We start from the raw sequence: 21,299 nt of genomic DNA, 5'->3' as shown, positions 1-21,299 counted from the left end.
TACATTAAAGAAAAGTGATAATATTGTTCATTCCACAAGCATGTATTAAGTGCCTGCTGTGGGGACAAATTACTGAGCTATATGCTGGGGATACAAATCCAAAAAGGAAACCATGCCTGTCCTCAAACCATTTAGATTCTACAGGATCAGGACTATCTATTAAGGCATCTATTGTTTATAATACAAGTAAATCTTTGTTTTATAATATCCCTTTATGTAAGACTAAAGAGATCGTGTGGTCCACTGGTCAGCATATGTCTGGAGTTCTGGACATAAGAAATTCAACGACTTCTGCTTGTTTTATTTCTCCTAGGCAAAGGCAGCTCAAGCATCTCATCCGACGTGAGTTCAAGTACAGATCACACGCCGACCAAAGCTCAAAAGAATGCAGCTACCAGTGAAGGTAGGCATCTGGTCTTCATTATCTTTGGCCCTCTTTTCACAGTGTTGGCTATTTTTGGAAGGAAGATAAAATGTGTGGGGTTTGGGCCTGTTCTACTGAGTGGGAGCTCATGAGATTCTTTTAAAAGGAAAAAGCTAAAGGTCTTCCAAGTGACTGTTTTTTCTTTCTTTTTCTTTCTTTTTTGGACTGCTGTTGCTGTGTGTAAAAGTTGATTTGATGGGATTTAAATCTCTCATTTCCAAGGCTAATGTTGGAGTTTCATGAAAATATAATGGGCTGATTTATAAGAAGATCACATTGAATTATGTATCACATTTTTCTATGACAGAAACTAAAAAGTAAAATCCCTGGTTTGTGCTTGATCCATCATGCCAAGAATTGTGCACCTGGATTGTGGACTTGTGACACTGTACCAAGGTCAGAGTTCTGTAATTCACCTGATCAAAGGTGGTAGGGAAGGAGGAGTGTTTGAATGCTGTGTTAGAGAGTGAGGGAAACGTTCCATGTTGTTGGGCCTGGGACTTTTCTCATCCATATTCTTGATGAAGAAATTGGCTTTGTTTAACCTTGGGTCCTGGAATTCAGCCTCTTCCTTGCTTTTGAGAAACTCTTGGCTAGTTGTTCATTTGGTTGGTGAGTGGGGGTCTAATTGTTATGACAGTAGTTATTTAGGGCAAAGTAGATCCATCTGTGGAATCTGACTTGTTCATTCTCAATTTAAAACAAAATTCAAAAACTCCCTTTCCAAAAAAGTCTTTCTTTCCAGATAAGTATTTATTTGTACAATACTTAATCATTTTAAAATAGAAAAAATTGTCAGTCCAAGGCATTAGAAACCTTTATAGTTAAATACAAATTCATGCATTTAAATCTGATTTATTCGTGAAATAGAGATGCCTTTTTCTTGGAAGTACAGTGACTTATTGAGGTCTATTATTTATTTCTCTTTAAGTTTCAAACTCTTGCTGTCTGTTGACCAAAACTTGGGAAATACTCTGGTCTTCTATTGCTACTTGTCTCGGACTTTATTTGGTGAGGCTTTATTTTATTTAGAACTAATGTATTAGCTAAAGATGTTTGACCTGAAATGCTTCAGATATGGGAGGGAATGGAGTGTAATGGAAAGAGTATTGGACTTGGAATAAGGAAAGACCTGGAATCAACCCTGTCCTCTGGCACTGGCATACTCTGTGATCCTAGGAAAGTCTGAAACTCCTTGAGAGTCTGTTTCTGCATTTGTATATTAGGGCAATTATCCTACCATACCAACCTTTTCTGGTGGTTTTAGTGATTAAAAAGGAAAATTGTCTGGAAAATGTTTTCTAAAACTTTTTAAGGGCTGTATGATAATAGCAAGCTCCTCAATAGTACTTTGGGGTTTGCAAAGTACAGGGCATGACATCTCATTCAATCTGTAATAGAGGAGATAGGTGCTCTTATTATGCTGTATTTTACAGGTGAATAAACTGAGACTGAGAGGTCAAGTTCCTTGTTCAGTGTTACATAGCTGTTAAGGGTCAGAGATAGTATTTGAACTTGGGTTTTCCTAACTTCAAGTCCAGCACTCCACCATCTAGCTGCTGAGGGATCCACTGTTTCCCTCCACTTATGCAGATCAGAAACACGGTATGCCTTAGTCAATAGTCTTCATGAGTTTCTGGAACTGAAAGTAATTCTCACAAGGTGGTAAGGAATTTATCATTTCTGGTTTCTGAATGAAAAAACATACAATTCATTTCTGGCCCTAAACTAAAAGTCTACATTGATAGGGCTTGCTAGAGCTTGTGTACTACTGGTAATGGACTCAGAGAACCATCCTTTCATGATGGAGTATTGAAATAGGAATTGAGTAGACTTAACTCTTTCTCTTCCTTCTGCCTCTCCCTCTCACCTTCCTCCCTTTCCTCTTCTCTCTCCTTTCTCTCCCTCTCTCCTTTCTTCTCTCTTTTTTCCTCTCTCCATATTTAAGTGTAGATATTGTTGTTGGTCTTTCATTCTCAAAGAGGACCAGATATGTATGATGTATGCATACACTTACAAAATTATATTAGGGGGTATGGAAATTTCATTCATTGGTTCTTAGAACTTGCTTAAGACTGTCTCCAAACACAAACTCCATTATTTGCATCATCAGCAAACCCATAGATAGTCTTATCTCTTTTTTTTTCTGTCATTGCAATTTATTTGTCTGGTTTGGAATGAAAGTGAAAATGTAAAGCTAAGAAATTGTGAATTTAGTGTCTGTGTTTTCAAGTCATGACTTTCATCTATTCCTTTTATTTTTTTCCCTTATCCAAAATAAAAGACACAAACCTCTAGGCTGAATCTTTAGGGGCCTGTGGGACTCCCTAAGATTCCAAATGTTTGCATTTGTGTCTTGGGCCCTGAAAGTTTCATTTATTTTGTTACTCCCCTAAGAAGCTCCTTATGACTTTGGCTCAACCAATGTTTTATAAATTTTGTCACTATGTATTTTCTGTCATTCTGAGGATAGAACCAGTAGAAAAATTAGCAAAATCTGAAGTTCATTTGAAGCAGAGTTTTTCACAACTGTGGTAAATTAGTGTGGAATTTGTTTCCAGCTTTTAAGTAGCAGTACCCCATCATTGTTGAAGACAGTATCCATTTCCTTCCTTGTCTGAAAATTCAAAAGAAAAGTGTTTTATGCTCCAGTGAATTTCATTTAATAAGACTACCATTTATAAGCGTATTTTATGTACTTGCAATAAAGAAAAATCACTGAGAATTCCAAAGAAGGTGTTGCTAATTTTAATTTGAGTCTTTGCCATATTAACATTTATTCTGGGATTATTTGTCACTTAATTGGTCCCAGAAATGGGGCTGTCTCATGGAATAGAACACCAGTGGCTGGTGCTAATGCACACTGCATAGACAGCAGAGCATGTGACCATGTGTTAGGATCCGCCATTGGAGTTTCAAATCTCCACCTTTCTCACACAGGAATTTTAGCTAGGTGTATGACTATTCTCCCTTGCTGGGAAACCTGGCTATAGATACTTGCTGTTACATAATAGGATCCGTTAATAGAAAGCTTAATTATGTCTTTCAGAAGGTCTACATAAAGGCACATTAAGTCATATGTTACTATCATTGGACTCAATCTGTTATATTCCATCTAGAAAGGACTTTCATCTTCAATTACAGCTGGATAGTGATAACTAACATTTCTTTTTTTTTTAATTTAAAGTTTATTTTTAGTTTATATCATTCATTTCCACAAGATTTTGAGTTACAAATTTTCTCCCCATCTTTCCCCTACCCACCGCCACAAAACAATGATCCCACTGTATACCCCCTCCCCAAATCTGCTCTCTCCTATTTCCTCCCCCATACCCCCTCTGATTTTCCAGTAGGGCAAGATGGATTTCCATCCCCCAGTGCCTGTCTATCTTATTTCCCAGTTGCATGAAATAATAATAATAATATATTTTTTAAACATTCAATTTAAAAACTTTGAATTCTAGATTCTTTCCCTTCCTTCCTCATCACCCACCCTTACTGGGAAGATAAGCAATTCAATATAGGTTGTACATGTGTAGCTATGCAAAACATATCCCATAGTGGATATATTGGAGAAGGTAGAAAATGAAGGTCATGAGATTTAAGGTTATTAGAACAGTCCAAGTGAGAAGTGAAGAGAACTTGAAGTAGGGTAATGATTATAGCAGAGAAAAGGAGACAAATAGAGGAGATGTGAAAGATTTTGAGTTGACGGGACTTGGTAACTGATTGTATCTGGGGTTTAAGGGAGAGTCAAGACTAATTCTTGTGTTTCAGTCCCAGGGGCCTGAGAGGATTATTGTATCATCAACAGAATAGGGAACTTTTGAGCAAGAGAAGTAGGGGTTAGGACAGTATCAATAAGTTCAATACTTGCTTAATTTTGTTAGCAAAGATCCAAGTGAGAGTGATAACAGCTCCTTTGAAAAATACGCTTCCACATTAAGAGGACAACCATAGTTAGGAGGCTTAGGGAAGGAGCCAGCATGGCAAGATGGAAGGCTCTACATGTCACTCCTTTCTCATTTATAGGCTCATGGAATCCTAGGATTTAGAGCTAGAAAGGACCCTAAAAGTCATTTTTGTCAGCTTCCTAGTTTTACAAATAAGGCTCAAAGAAGTTAAATATCTTCTACATCATGAAAGTATTTGCATGACAATAGTTAGGACTTCTGTGATAAGAAGTCTTCTTGTATACAGATTCTTTATGTTATAAGTTCTCCCATTTCCCATTTGGAGATACATTGGAAGCATGGAACTAAAAGGTGTTTCCATGCTTCCTTTTGCCTTCTGTTTGTGTGAATAGTTTCCAACCTCAGATCAGATTTAAGCTATCTATTTCTAGCACTTGGATCTAATGTGCAAGGCATGGCATTTATTCACTTCACCAACACTGCTTCTCTGTGGGTGTCTTGTGTCCACACCATTGGATTTAGTCTTTGGACATGGTTGCCAACTACTCAAGCCAAGATGAAACTATTCTCTTATTGCATGAAGGGCCACTATTGCGCTACAATACATATGTGTTCTCTCCTGGTTTAGACATGATGGTCATGTTTTCTCCTGATTTTTGTATAAGAGGAATTTCTTGAGTTTAGCATCAAGACTAAGCCAATACTCCAAGAACTGGTTTTGGGTCATTAGCTAGAATCCAACAATGATTAATTAGAAACTCTCTAAACTTCATTACATACTTGTGACAGTTACAGTTCATGATTCCCCTACTTTGCAAGGGCGCAGGTAGTTTAAGTGTATAAGACCCAGAGGCTTTCTATTACTCCTATACAATAATCTCTATTTCATCATTGAAGGGCATACCTTAATTCTCTCTAGTTGTTTTGTTCCTATTCTTCTTTCCTCTTTTTTTCTGAACTTTTACTTCATCCCTTGTGCTCTCTTCCCCAATCCCACTCCCTTCCCTCTCTTTCTCTTCCTCTTCCTCCCCCTCCCACTAGGAATTATAATCTTTGACCTATAACACTGAAAGCCATATCCTTGCCCAAGGCATAGAGGAAATATGCATAGAACTGAGTATATCTTGGTGCTTTCAAGCCCAGTCAATTTACATTAGGTCAGGAAGAGGAATTTTAGGAACACAGCAAGTGGTTTAGTCCCAGATCTGTGGGGTGTAAGGATGATGTGAGATGCAAGGTAGGATTTTTCTTTGATAGGCCAGTACTCCTCACAACGCCTCATAAAAAAAGAGAAACATTTAGTTCAAAGAATAACCTCGACTGGATGATGGAAAACAAACAGCTTCCTGTCAATCTGTGCAAGATAAAATCTTGATTATGCCCCCTAGTGGTATTGTAAAGATTTAACTATAGACATAGATAAATGAATATGAGTAACTAAAAATTGTGATTTAATAATTACTAATTGAACGGTTTAATAACTGAACTGAGCTCAGTTAAGAACTTGTCAAATTTTAAAGAACTTTAAAATCTGTGTTTTATCATTTTCTTCTGAACATGATCTTGTTTATAAATCTCAGTTTTTAAAATGCTTGATAGAGGTAGTATACTTCTTGTGTTTGTTGTGGTTGTAGTTATGGTTGTATGTGTGTGTGTGTGTGTGTGGTTTGTCCTTCATTCAAGAAGAGGATCATGACATCAGAAAAAACCATAACCTGAGTAGTCTAAGCTGCCCAAATGGAGGACAGCACCTCTCCAATACTTCTTGCATAGGTAAAAGAAAGCCCAGATTATCAATGGCCACTAGACTCCTTTGTGAATGAGAAAGGGGAACTATCTCATCTCTGCATTTATAGGTATTTTTAAATTACTTGGAAATGGGCCAATAATCTGAAGCTGGTAGTGGATTTTGAAATAGTTCTTTACTACTTCTTCTTTGTAAGTGTCCCAATGAATATCAAATTGTGTTATTAAAAAGGCCATTTTAATAAACCCCCTAAAAAGAAAAATTTGGGCCCAAGAAGCAAAAGTACTTATACAGTACTTATAGTTGCATCTTTTGCAGGCCAGAATGCAATTGGTTCTCATTTGAATGATTTTGTAAATGTTTGGGCATCTGACTTTAATGATTCTTTTTTAGGTGTTCCTATTAGATGGCAAAGCTAGTGGGCAAAATTGTGTCTGCCCTGCTCTCTCAAAACCTAGTACATTCTTTATACTCAATGGTAAACAAACGTTATTTCAGTGAACTCTTAGGTCTACGTTACAGGTCCATCCCATGGTGGTATAGAACAGATTCTACGACTAGGGGATCTCCCCCACAGATCCAATGCCCAGCTGTGTATTTTAATATTGCATTTTGGATTTGATCACTTAAATTTTACTTTTAAAAAGGCACTCATAAAATGGCAAATTTTTTCTAACTCTAGGAAGCTTTAAGAAATGAGGAACTTACTGAAAAAAATAATTCTGATTCTATTTTTATCTATATGAAACAATTTGTCCATTGACATAGTAATAAGAACAGGTGGCATTCATATAGCACTTTAAGGATTTGCCAGTGTCTGCACATATGATTTTATTTGATCCTCACAACAACCCTATATTGACCAAAAACCCCTTAAACTTTCCATCCTTGTGCTTCTGCTTTAATCATGCCAAAAAAATCATTTTGAATATAAAGGACATAGTAATATTTCTTTTAAGGATTTGGGCTTGTAGAAAATAATGACCTTAAAGTTCTGGAGATCTGAAACTATTCCTTCAAAAAGGTGAAGACAAGTGAAGAATACACAAATATGGTGAGAGAAGATGGATAAACAAGGGCAGATGGTGAAAGAAGATGGATAAACAAGAAGAAGAAAAAAGGTAAGAAATAAAGGAAGGAAATGAGACTCAATAAATCTATTGGTTAACATTTATAAACTGTCTTCTTAGGTCCCTGGACAGCTATGGAGGGGACTATAACTATGGAGATTTAAATGGAGAAAAGCTTCCCCATGTCAGATAACATTAGAAATACCTTTTTGTGAATATATATGAATATGTATATGAATGTATATGTATGTATAGGAGGGTGTATGTGTGTAAATACATATGTGAGTGTGTGTGTATGTGTGTACATGTATACATAGACAAAGGGCGCAGGATCAGTTGAATAAGAAGGAATGATATCTAAAAAATAAAATTAAGAGGTGAGAGAGGAATATAATGAGAAAAGGAGAAAAAGAGAGATAGAATAGGGTTAATAGTCATATATAAAAGAGGCAAGAGAAAACTGTTACTATGGAGGGGAAGAGCAGGAAGGTGAAAGGGAATAGATCAACCTTACTCTCACTGAATTTTGCTTAAGGAGGGAATAACATACAAACTAAATAGGGTATCTTGCCCTACAGGAGAGTGGGGGGGAAGGGGATGAGGGGGGGGATGATAGAAGGGAGGGCAGATAGGGTTGTTAGAAGCAAACACTTTTGAAAAGGGACAGGGTCAAAGTAGAAAATAGAAAAAGTGGGGGGGTGGGATAGGATGGAGGGAAATATAGTTGGTCTTTCACAGTATAACTGCTTTGGAAACGTTTTGTGTAACTACATATGTACAACCTATATTGAATTGCTTATCTTCCCAGTGGGGAATGGTGAGGAGGGAAGAAAGGAAAGAATCTAGTAATCAAAGTTTTTAAAACAAATGTTAAAAAAAATTGTTTTTTACATGCAACTGGGAAATAAGATGTACAGGCACTGGGGATAGAAATCCATCTTACCCTACTAGAAATTGGAGGGGGTGTGGGGAAGTACATAAGAGAGAGCAGATTGGGAGAAAGGGTATTCAGTAGGCTTGCTGTCTTGGGGTGGGGGTAGGGGAAAGATAGGGAGAAAATTTGTAGCTCAAAATCTTGTGGAGATGAATGTTGAAAACTTAAAATAAATTAAAAAAAAGAAATACCTTTTTGTGTTTTTTTTTTAATAGAAGTAATCTATGTTTTTTTGGCTATTCGTGGTCTTGAATGTTTGGCAATTAAGCTAGTTGGTCAATTTTTCTTGAACCAGAGTCCTTCACAGTCCATCTTATGTTCCATTTGTAAGTTACAAAAAGTATGTGTGGTATAATGGATAAAAGTAATGCATTTGAAGTCAGGAAAATCTGAGTTCAAATCACATCCTTGAGGTTTTCAAGCTTTGTCATGACCGGTATCTCCCTTAACCACTTAATTAATTAGCACCAATTTCCTTCTCTGTAAAATGGGAATGATAATAAAACCTGTATATCTACCCAACAGGGTTATTATAAAGCTTAAATTAATCATTTAGGAACCTCAAACAGTTAAAATTCAGTTGTGAATTATGATAACTCTTACAGGATATTTAAGGCATCATTAAATATATTAAAATAAGGTATTGTTGATATGGATCATAAATAAAACACATTGTCTTCTCTAACAGGTTTCTCTGTACCTTCTAGCACCAAGTACCCTGCTGTACACTTATGTAGGTGTTTAAATAAATTTTGACTGAATTGAATTGTTGATGGAGTTGTTTATAAATTATCATAATTGACTCGTTTGCCAGAAGTTCAAATACTGGACTGAAAACCTGGAGTATGAAATAAAATATCAAATATTACCTTAGACTCCAGTATATTTTCTCCCAGAGTCACTCTCCTATATAGGGCTATGGAAGGGCAAATGTGAAGCTTCTAATAAGGACATTATGATGTTCAAGACACCTTCAGGCAATGATTGTTTTAAAAATAAGAATTACTAATGGTAAAGAAAGAGTATTCTAGTAATACATCCAAATTTGTGAAAGAAATTTGTGTTCTAATCTTGACTGTGTTTATTACTGCCTCTTACCCAATATCACACACAATATCACAAGTAGAGACCATAAAATAACTAACTGCTTTAAACAAATAATTTATTTTAGGCATGAGCGTTTGCAAGCAATTAAACATGATTCTAAATTGTATCAATTTTCAGCCATGAGAAGCATTTCAACCTACCAACAGAATGTGCTGAACAAACATTTTTTGAATGAATGAATGAACAATTAAATTAAAAAATCATTTATTGGACTGTGTTATAATAAAATACTGTGCAATGATGGTGTGGGTCTAAAAGAATATAAGGTATGGTTCTTACCCTTGTGAAACTTATCTTACATAAGACAAACCCCTCTGTATATATGACAAAGCTAAATAAAAAGGCAAGACAAAAATATAATTAAGTACCAAAGTGTACAATGATGGTAATATAGAATTAATGAAATGAATGAAGAATTATTGAGTACTTATTTTGTTCCAAATATTATGATAAGCAAACAGTTGAAAAAGTGAGCTGTCTCCTGCTCTCACTGATCTTATATTCTAGTATGGAAATACAACACATATAGGAAGGGCACATATCAAAAGATGGGTGTTGGGGCCAGTAGCAGTAGGTCCTGAAAAATATGTAAAGGCCTACAGATCTCAGCAGTCCTCAACATGTGTCCAGTGAAAACAGAGAACAAGATTATCACTTAATCTCATCCTAAAGTTCTATTTTGGCGCTATACCTAACTTTAGGCAAAGTGGGCTCTTCTTACCATTTTTGGTTGCCATGCTACACTATTAAGCAGCATCATGTATAATTCCTTGTATCTAGCATTATAGTAGCCACTTAATCAATGTTAGACTTTTTTAGTTGAATTCATTTCTATTGAGTTAAGAGTCATCTGAAATTCTCATATGTATTTCATTAAACTATTGTCTACCCATGCTTCTTCTATTCTGAATTTGGGATTTTTTTTTTCACTTAAAGCAAAAGACTTTTCATTTTTCCTTATCAAATCTCATCAGTTTAGTTTTATCTCTCATTCTAGCCTCTCAGGATTTTTTGGATCTCAATTCTTATCCTGTGTGTTTAGAAAGATTAATTTGAACGGCATAAGCAGATTGAAAAGATGCTTCAAAAACTCAGAGATAATGTTTCCATTTGAAATACTTAATGCCTTTTTTTCTTTGTATATGTACATTGGTAGACCCAAGGTAAAGAAAGAATTTGTATCATTTAGATTTACATGAATTTACATCAAAATGAAGGTAAAGCCATTGTCATAAATCACCATCCCCTTTGTACCTGATTTTTGAAGAAAAGGTTTTAAGATGAGGCATTAATAAAATTTTATAGGACAGTTCTATTAGTTTTATTATATGTCAAGTAGATAAAGAATATAAAGAGGGGATGCAAGGTCATGGAACAAATAATGTCATCATTATAAGTGTAGTAGTCATAGGCAAAGGCTGACCTTAGAAATCAGGTTAATGCATCTGTTTGCTTTTTCCTGAGGATGGACTAGCTTCCCCAGGAAGTCCCAGTTTCCCAAGAATGTTATGATGATTAGTTAAATGATAAAGGCAAAACTCTTTGATTTTTCTCTTACAACCTTTGTACCCCACACACTCTAGAAACACAGGAAATCCACCTGGAATACTTGTTGATGCTAGGTAACGTCATAACAAATAAACTGTAATATTTTACATTTAGGACCTGTTTAGAAAATATGTTTTAAATAGCTATAAAGCCCCAGAAGGTTCTTACTGACACATTCAGGAATTGTCAATGAACAAACATATCACAGTGAATATAAATAAACAAATATCATATGGTATTGTTGTTTTTGTTTTTCAGTCATTTTTCAGTCGTGTCTGACTCATTGTGACCCCATTTGGGGTTTTCTTGGCAAATATATTGAAATGGTTTGTCATTTCCTTCTTTAGCTCATTTTACAGATGAGGAAACTGAGGCAAGCAAGGTTAAGTGATTTGTCCAGAGTCACATGGCTAGTAAGTGTCTGAGGTTGGATTTGATCTCAGGTCTTCCTGACTCCAGGCCTGGTGCTATGTCCACTGCACCACCTAGCCACCCCTCTCATGTGATGCATGAACCATATCTTTCACTTACCAGCATGCTGGACAGCTCCATTCACTAGGGATACTAAAACAAAAATATGTCATAGTCCTATCCTCAAAGTATTTACAATATATTGGGAGAAGGGTAACTTCTCCCATAATCAGAGCTATAACTCAAATCTAGTATGATAAATGCACGAGAGGTCTGAAATTAACATGGGAGATTCAAAGTGTAAGGGACCATTTCTGTCTGGGGATTGGAATGGATCCTACAGTCTGTATGGAGACCAAAAGCTGAATCTGGTAGAAAGAGAAGGATTTCAGGAAGCCAGAGATAGAGGAGGTGTCTGCTCCAGACATGGGGGATATATTCATATATTCATAGATGTCAGAGATTTCAGGACAAGATCAAACCAGAGTGAGTAGTTCTTCTTGCCTGGAGCATAGAGTACATAAAAGTGACTGATACAAACTAAGGCCAAAAAGGAGGTTAAAATCAGATTGCTGAGGCTAAGGACTGCTAGGATAAGGAATACCAGACCGGAGTCAGGAAGACTCATCTTCCTGAGTTCAAATTTGGCCCCAGACACTTTACTAGCTGTGTGACCCTGGCCAAGTCACTTAACCCTGTTTGCCTCAGTTTCTTCATCTGTAAAATGAACTAGAGAAGGAAATGACAAACCACTCCAGTGTCTTTGCCAAGAAAATTCCAAAATCAGCTCACAAAGAGTTGGACACAACTGAAATGATTGAACATCAACAACAAAAGTTTGGTCACTATGTGAAGGGAAAACCACTGAAGGTTTTTTGGTGAATGTTGACATCATCAAAACTGTGGTCAAGAAGATCATTTTGTCAGCTCTGTGAAGGGGGCATTGGATAAAGGAGAAAGGACCAGAGTAAATGTGATCAATTAGATTGTTTTAATACTTAGGTTAAGAGTTGATCAGAAAATGGAAAGGAAGGGACAAATTCAATAAAGATTTTCAGGGTAGAAAATACAGACTGACAGCCGATTGGATATAGTTTCAAGTCTGAGCAACTTGAGTTGCAAAAATTCCATTACAGTATTCTGGATATTTGAAAGGGGATTTCAATAAATATGTCTTAAGTACCTACTATTTGCAAGGCTCTGTGCTAAATGACATTCTGTCCTGGAGCTTGCATTCTACTGAGGGGAAAGAGGAGGGAGCTCAATCAATATTTTCTGATCAATTATTTGATCATCAGGTTACTAAATTAATCCCATTGACAGTTTTTGTTGGCAAATATACTAAAGAATTTACTCTGTTTTATAAACATAGTCTTGGCCCAAGCTGTTTTCCAGGGACTTTCATGTTTTATTTATCATCCTCATCTCTGCACAGTAAAATGAAATTCTCAGCAATTTCACTATAAATTTGATCAGTGAAGACAAATGAATAAGGTTTTTAGGTGGGAAAAAATCTGGATTTCTTCAACAATGCTATTCATTCTGTGAAGGAAACTTGCAATCTATCAAGAGTTAATCATTTGTTGCAATAACAGGATGTAGAGTAGAATCTTTCCAACTGAGATAAAGTTGATATTCAGTTCAATTCAACAAACATTAAGTGCTTATTACGTGCAAGGCATTATGTTGGATCACTGAATAGGACTTTCATTGCTTTGTGATCAACTTGATATGGGGATAATTGTTTTAATTCTGGTGCAATCAATAGGGTTAGCAAAGAGGAAGTAATGGTTTAACAGACAAGCACTAAAATAAAGATCAAGAAGTCCTCCTTCTAATCCTAGTTTGGGGTTTTGTTTTTTGTTTTTTGCTTTTTCCCACAAAATGGGTGTGTGACCTTAGACAAGTTATTTCACTCATATGGGTTTGCTATGATAAATTGCTAAAATGAAGGAGTTGGAGGGAATGGGGGGAGGTTGAGCTTTATGTTTTCTGATACCCCTTTCAGGTAGCAGAGTCTATGATTCTAGATTTCTTTACCAAGAAATGTTTCTAAATAGGAATTTAGTACTCTGTCCGGACTTGTCAGATATGACACTGAGGGGACAGAGGAAGGATTTCCTTTTTTTTTCTTCACATCACATTATTACTGAACAGAAGATCACGTGTATGTACTCATCGAATACAGTAGTACTGTGAAGTGATGATTCTTTTATACCCTTTTATTCATGACCTTAAAGGGGAAATGGGTCACTCCATAAATTGTAGTTGCTACACAAAGGACTTGGATCTTAAAAGCGATGTGGTGTTGATAACAACAGTAACAATAATATAGAAGAAATATAATAAAAATAGCTAACATTTTATAGCACATACTATGTGCCAGGCACTGTTCTAAGTACTCTGAAATTATTTTCTTATTTGATCCTCACAATAATCCTGAGAGGTCGGTATTGTTATTATCTCCATTTCACAGATCAGAAAACTGAGGCAAGCAAAACTTAAATGACTTATTTAGGCTCACATATCCAGCAATGGTGGAATGAGGCTAGTTTTGTAACTTGTCTTCCTGATTCCAGGCCCCAGTGCTCTATCCACTGTGCTACCCAGTTGCCCCAAGAATAAGAGGAGCTTCAGAAATTGGTTAGCGTTATGATTCAGTTTTCATAGAAGTCATGGAAACATGCCACTGGTTTGCTTTAAGTGACCTTCTGGATTTGAGAAAGGCAAAAACAACTATCTTAAGCATATCTTTATAAGAAGAGAAGCCTGAATTGAAGATAATGCTTCTGTTTTTGCAATTTCAGTTTTTGAAAAATTTAAGCCAAAGCAAAGTTTGTTTAGTTGGTCATGAAAACCAGCTTTATAAATAGCCAGATTCCCTGGTGCTTATTATTCTAGATCAGTGAATGAGATTCATTTATCAATCTAAAATTCTGGAGCTGCTTAATATTTTTGAAGGTTAAGGGAAAGGATAAGTGTTCCCATTTTTTTCCTAACAATTTTCTAATCTGTTGGAAAATGTGGAAGGTCTAGACTAATAGATGCAATGTTTCATAGCACAAAACAACAAAATTAGGAGCCTGGGGCTATCTCTAGTGAAAGGAGAGAAATGATGGTTTCAGTTTATTGGCATTAAAAGGGTCTAAATTGGCTGGGCTACTATTCCTGGGGTCAATGATATGATAGATATGGTAGATATTAACAGATATTAGGAAAATGTGGAAAAGCATTCCTAAGGGGGTAAAAAAAAAGTATGATTTTTTTCTTCCATAAAATGATTCCATAGCGGACATTGAACCTAGACTGATTTTCATAAAATCAATCAGATCAATTATTATCATCCAGAGAGACAGGTATTGTGTATCATGTTCAGACATAGTATCATCTACATAAGGAAGTGATTGAAAAGTAAAATTTGTCCCTTGATTTGTCTTGGAGGAAACTGTGGATATATCCAAAGAATGAAATAATTTCTACTCAGGGGTGGGAGAGATAGTGGATAGTGGGGGAGATAGCAAGAACATATGCATTCACACATACATACATATACACACATTCATATACCTACATATATGTATTATATTTATTACATAAATATGAATTCCTAGAAAGTAGTTAATTACAAGGTAATTTGGGAGGGAGGTCATTAATATTCAGTGAAAGCAGTGGTTCATGAAGTATATTGTGCTTGAGCTCTATCTTAAAGGAAAAAAGAAGGGTTCTAAAACAGGCAGGGAAGGTATTCCAGGCATAGGGGACTGCCAGGAAAGAGATCTGTAGGTAAAGATGGTGTATTGTGTGTGAGGAAAAAAGTAAAGGCCAGTTTGTCTGGATTGCACAGTATAGAAGGATGAGTAAAGTCAGTGAGGTTGGAAAGATAGGTTAGGGCCAGGTTTTTGTGGACTTTAAAAGCTAAACAGTAGTTTATATTTTATCTAGTTTATATATTTTATATAGTTTATATATTTAAACTGGTGAGCAAGGGTCTGTGGGGTGGACTGTAGTGAGGAGGTAGGTTGCTAAAATAATCTAGATGAGAGATGGGTAGTAGCTGTGTAGAGTGGAAATACGGAGTCAGTTGTGAGAGAATTTATGAAAGTAGAAATGGCATCCCTTACTAACCTTAATTCCACTTTTAATTGAGTTATTAGACTAGTAGATCAAAAGAATCCATCAAATATATATCATATATACATATATGGGTAGATAAAATATATGTTATAGATATATAGCTATATAGGTATAGACGCATTTTGCCTAGATTTTATCAAAGCATTTGACAAAGCATCTCATGATTCTTTTCAACAAGATGGCCATATGTTGGCTAGACTATATTGCAATTGGATGGATTTAGTACAGGTTGAATAGCTATACAGATCCAAAGTATAGTCATTTATGGTTCAATGCCATAATGAAAAAAAGTCTTCAATAATGGTCTAAAAGACTCTGTGCATGACTCTGTGCTGTTTATCATTTTTAAGCTATGACTTAGTTAAAGGCATAAATGACATGCTATGCTTATAGATTTTGCACATTGTTCCCTTTTATTTACTCTAATTTCAGCCAAGTTGCCTATCTTGCTTAAGTTAGGTATTCTATCTTCTGCATCTGTGCTTGATAATGTTTAGGCTATCTCCCATGTCTGTAACGCCCTTCCTTCTTACGTCTGTTCCATAGGCTCCTTGGCTTCATCTGAGCCTCCTCTCTGGAAGCATCTATTAACAAAAACTGTCTTGATCTCCTTAGTTATGTCAAGAATTCTTAAAATGTTTTGTTTCATGGACCCCTTTGGCAGTCTGATGCAGCATATGAACCCCTTCTCAGAATAAATTATTGATGCATAAAAGGCATAGGATATAAAGAGAGCCAATTATTTTGAAATAGTTTTCAAAATATTTTTAAAACTAACTTCAGGGACTCTCAGTTAAGAACCTCTGCCATAAATGTTAGTACCTTTGATTGTCTTAAATTATATTTTATTTACTTGTCAAAGAAAATGTATTCTCCTAGTACTACATAAGGGGATTTTGGAATAAGAACATCTTATCATTTTATTTTGTATCCTTAGCACAGTGCTAAAGCATAGTAAGCACTTAACCAGATACATGAATTGAATAACATCATGATATGAGTTATACCTAGAAAATTGGAGGACGGAGTTAGAATCCAAAAAGATCTTGACAGACTAGAATCTATATACTAAGATGACAAGTCATAGGGACAAATGCCAAGCCTAATATTAAGTGTGAGGAAATCAATTTCTTAGGCACAAGACACAGGAGATAGTTTTACAATTTGTCTCAAAGGAATATGATTGGTTTTGTTTTTTAATTGATTACAAACTCTTTTGAGTCAATATTGTGATATCTGTGGCAATAAAAGCAACAATTAATGTGATTTTTAAGATGTGTTAAGGGATGTGTCATCCTGATCTTCTGGGCTATCACTATACAACATAAGAGAGTAGCTTGTTTAATTGTGGTAACACATTTAATGATAAACTCTATGGAGATGACTCCCAAATATCTATTTTCAATTCTAATCTCTCTCCTGACTTTTAGTCTTGCATTACTAATAATCTACTAGATTTTTCCACCTGGATGTAATAGGCATCTTAGCTTCAAGAGTTCAGAAATAGACATGATATATTCTCCTCCAAACTTTCTCATTTCTGTTGATGGAACCAGCATTCTTCTAGGTGCCTGTTTGCAACCTTAGAACCACCCCCAACTCTTCCCTTTCTTTTAATCTCCATCTCCTGTAAGTTGCCAAATTTATTGATCCTATCTCCATGTCTCTTGAATCTATTCCTTTTTCTTCACTTGCATAGTCTCTAACCAGTTCAGTTCATCAACTTTTGTCTGAACTATTTCAATAGCTTCTTGATTTTGCTCTAGTTTCTCTCTTCTACTATCCATCCTCCATAAGCTACAAAACTTATATTACTAAAACACAAATCTGAAGGTGGAATCCCCCTTCCCACTTCAAGCCATGGCTGCTTATTGCCTCTAGGCTAAAACACAAACTTGTCTTGTATTTAAAGCTCTCTACAATCTGGCTCTCACCTACACTTCTAGTCTTAAGACATATTTCATTTTGCAGATTCCACATTCCATTCACACTGGCCTGTTAATCACTCCCCAGACATGACACTGCATTTATATCCTCTGTTCCTCTGAACAAGTGGTTCTCCATTTGTACTGGAAAGTACTCCACTCTTATTGTCCCCTCTCATAATTCCTGGCTTCCTTCTGAGCACAGTGCCAGTTGCACTTCATGTAGGAGGCCTTTCCTGATCTTTATCCCCACCCCAACCATAGGCATAAACACCTTGAAATTTGTCTTAATTTCTGTATATTTTACTTGTTGACAAGTTGTATTCTCCCTAGAAAAAGGTAAGTTCTTTGAAAAAGAATTTGTGGTTTTGGTTGTTGGATTGTTTTATTTTGTTTTGTTTTTGCTGTTTTGTCTATAGCATAGTGTCTTGTATAATGTAGGAGTTTCCTAACTGTTCGATTAAACTAAACTGAATTCACAAGCTTAAGGAATATCTACAGGAGGGTAGGCAGGATGGCAAAGAATCTCTAAATCATGTCACATGATGGTTAATAGAAGTAACTGGGGATATTTAATCTGGCAAAGACTTGGGGAGAAAGAGTGATAAGCATCTTTGTGTATTTGAAGAACTGTTAGTAGAATGAGGTATATTATGCTTGTTCCCCAGAATCTATACCTAGGAACAATGTCTAGAAGTTGCAAACAGGCAAATTTCCAATTGATATAAAGAGAACCTTCCTAAAACTTAAATAAAGGCAAAAGCTGAATGAGCTACCTCAGGATTTAACCTATTTCTCCTCACTGGAGGTCTTTACATAAAGGTTAGATGATAGCTTTTGGAGTACATTTTGGAAAGATTTCCTGTTGAGGTACAATTTGGAAGAGATTGTCTCAGAGGGACTTTCTAGTTCTGAAACTGATTCTGTGATTCTTTAAACCATAGGCCAGGAATCTTCACATTGATTCCTGGAAATTTTCTAAAATGAGTTATTAAACAGATGCCTTGTGAACATTTAAAAAGGGAAGCAGTGATAATTACAAGCCAACATGGGCTCATTAAAAACAAGTCATGCTAGACTAATTTAATTTCCTTTTCTTGACAGGGTTACTAGACTGGGTAGATCAGGGAAATGCTATAGACATTGCATATGTCACTTTCTGTAAAGTATTTGACAAAGCCTTTCAGAATATCCTAATGGATTACATGGAAAACAATGTGGTCTAGACTATAGTACAGTTGGGTATATTTGCAACTGCTTCACTGACTATACATAAGGAATGTTGATGGATGGACAAGTGTCACCATATCCAAATCAGATCACTACAGATGGAGAAAGGGCTCAAAGCCATGTCATTCAAGTTAAAGAAACAATAGATCTGAAGAAAGGAAGATTTAACAAGTTTATGTCATCTTCAAGTGAAGTCTCTGGATTTCATTCTGAAAGAATTTTTGTTTGGCTCAGTTCTTGACAGCATTTTTGCCAATAACTTAGATGAGGGTATAAATAACATTTTTTAACAAATATATAGATTACACAAAGTTGAGAGGACTAGTTAATATGTTGAATGACAGAATAGGAATTCAAAGGATATCATAACATGGAATGGTAGATTGTATCTGATATTATGAAATATAACAGCCCTAAGTACAAAGTCTTGTCTTTAGTTTAAAAAATTCAGCAGTATAAGTTGAGGTCAGGAGAAGTGTGACTAGATAGTAGTTTTGTGAAAAATACTTGAAGAGTTTAATGAAGTGAAACATTAATATAACTCAACAATATTGTGATAACGATAGACAGGAAAGCTTATATGGCTGCATTAAAAGAAGCGCAATGATTTGGCCCACTTAGAAGAGGCGTTTTTAACCTGGTATGATTGACCTTTTTTTAAAAAAAAACTACATTTAAATCAACTTCCTTTGTAATTCTATCTATTTTATTTTATGCACTTAAAAACATTATTCTGAGAAGCAGCCTATATGCTTCACCCATCCAGGAATGTGGTCCATGATACCAGAATTGATAAACCTCTTATCTAGAATATCATAGTTCTTTCATGACACATTTCAATGAACAATTCAAGCAGCAATTCAAAGATGCTAAGGAAGGTTAGACTAAGGGGGGAAAAGATTTCACTTTGTGAAATAACAATCCTCAGAAACAAAGATTAAAAATTAATCTGCTTCACTCTAAAGGCCAGAACTAGGTCCAATATGTGGAAATAAATTTCAACTATATTAGAAGAAATATCCTAACAACTAGAACTTTCCAAAAAAATGGAAGGGGTAATGAGTTCTTAATGATGGGAATTATCTGAATATAAGCTGGATACTGAGTTATCAGGAATTTCACAAAGCTGATTTCATGCTTCACATAGTAGTTGGAATAGATGACTTTAAGATTTCTTCCAACTCTATGATTTTTGTGATTAGCAAGACAAAAAGTACCCAAAAAAAGTTACTTCTGAAAAGTCTATATGAAAAACATGTTTCTATGACCATATTTATTTAAAGTTTGATTGTATCAGATATGATTTAAAGTTTCAGTTGTTCAAATTTTCTTTCACTTAAGATATCCCTAAGAGAGGCAAGCCTATGATCCCTCACTCTTTGTTGCTTACATATTTACATAACCCACACCTGTGTAGTCTAAGCCATTGTCAAAAATTGATTCAAAGTTTATTTTTGTTATAATTAAAACTGCATTTTATAATCACATGCAAAGAATCTTGAATACAAGAAACAAAATCGGAATGCATTTCATTTATTAGTTTGATTTTTACCCAAAAGGTAAGTTTGGGTTCATATTGTCTTACTGGAAAATATTTGAACTAAATTAGATTTAGTCTCAGTATCACAGTGAATTTTACATTTTTCCCAAATAGGATAAATGCAACTCCACAAGTAACACTGTGTAAGAGGCAGCCTTAGGTAGTGGCTAGCATGCTTTGGAGCCTGGAAAACCTAGGGTCCTGTTCAGTCTCTGCTGCAGACTGACTGTGACTTTAGCAGCATGATCAAACTCTCAGTACTCCAGCCAATTCTCTAAGATTAAGTTTCAGAGAAGAGTTGCATTAGTAGTAGAGGGAATTTCCTCACTGGAAATTCCCTATTCCAGTGAAATGACAGGTTCATTTCCTATCCCTTCAACCCAATATTAGGACTTGGTGGGATGAGATTCCTGATTTACATAGGACTTTTGAAACATGTACTTGATTCAAAAGTAACAGATGTGTGCTGAACATAAAAGGAATTGCTTAACTGTGCAGAAATCAATGAACCTAAGAATAATTGAATATTGGAAAGATCTTAGGTTATAATAAAAGCAGAGGAAAAAGTGAAATTGTTATGGATAAATGACTAGGCATTCTTAATTTTTTGTGGGGGGACGTAGTGAGGCATGAACTACTTTGGCAATCAAATGAAGCCTATGAACCCCTTTTCAAAATAATGTTTTAAATGCATAAAATAAAATACAACAGATTACAAAAGAAGACAATTACATTGAAATATAGTTATCATTTTTTAAAATTTCAACAACATCATTTTAAGAATCCTTGCTATAGACTCTCTAGCCACTGGGGGGAGGTGAAGCGGGAGAATGGTTTTCGTTTTTTAATATGCTGCAAAACTTGAAGAGACAAGTGATAATAGGAAGAGATCAGACTGTTCTGATGGTACAGTGATGAGAACACTAGATTACCTATTTACATTTCTTTCAGTTTTTTTTTTCTTGTTTGAGTGAGGAAAAACAAATTGTTAGGCAAGTAACTACGTAGTAGTACAAGTGTAGCACCAGAAGCCTTCCATGACATCAGGAGGGTTCCTGATTAGCCTAAAGTGAGCCTGTAATGGTAGAAAAGTGAACGAGTTGATTCTAGAAGCCTTGCCAGTGAATCCTCAAAAGCAGTAACAGGAGGACTCTGAGAGGTAAAATACTGTTCTCATTTGAGGCTGTGAACAAATACAAGGTGTCCCAAAACCTGTTAACTTAAAACTGCATTGAGATGCTGTATGATACTGACAATGGAATTAGGGGAAAAAAATCTTTGGTCATTTTAGACCCTATTTATATAACTAGTTATA

The 21,299-nt window shown here is 35.5% G+C and overlaps 1 protein-coding gene across 2 annotated transcripts in view; it reads left to right on the top strand.

The window, feature by feature from the left end:
* Nucleotides 1-21,299, top strand: part of FBXL7 (F-box and leucine rich repeat protein 7) — a 490,782-nt gene that overhangs the window by 143,681 nt on the left and 325,802 nt on the right. For both annotated transcript variants that reach the window (XM_069101415.1, XM_069101416.1), the window contains one exon: nt 314-403. In XM_069101415.1, coding sequence (XP_068957516.1) covers nt 314-403 — 90 coding nt within the window. The remainder of the gene's footprint in view (nt 1-313; nt 404-21,299) is intronic.

This window comes from Petaurus breviceps, unplaced genomic scaffold, assembly GCF_028583685.1.
Source record: "Petaurus breviceps papuanus isolate PSGF00001 unplaced genomic scaffold, PetGlider_PUasm1.0 47, whole genome shotgun sequence".
In the NCBI taxonomy this organism is placed as follows: Eukaryota; Metazoa; Chordata; class Mammalia; order Diprotodontia; family Petauridae; genus Petaurus; species Petaurus breviceps.
The sequence above is the reverse complement of the archived record's forward strand: the minus strand, read 5'-3'. Positions and strand labels throughout refer to the sequence as shown.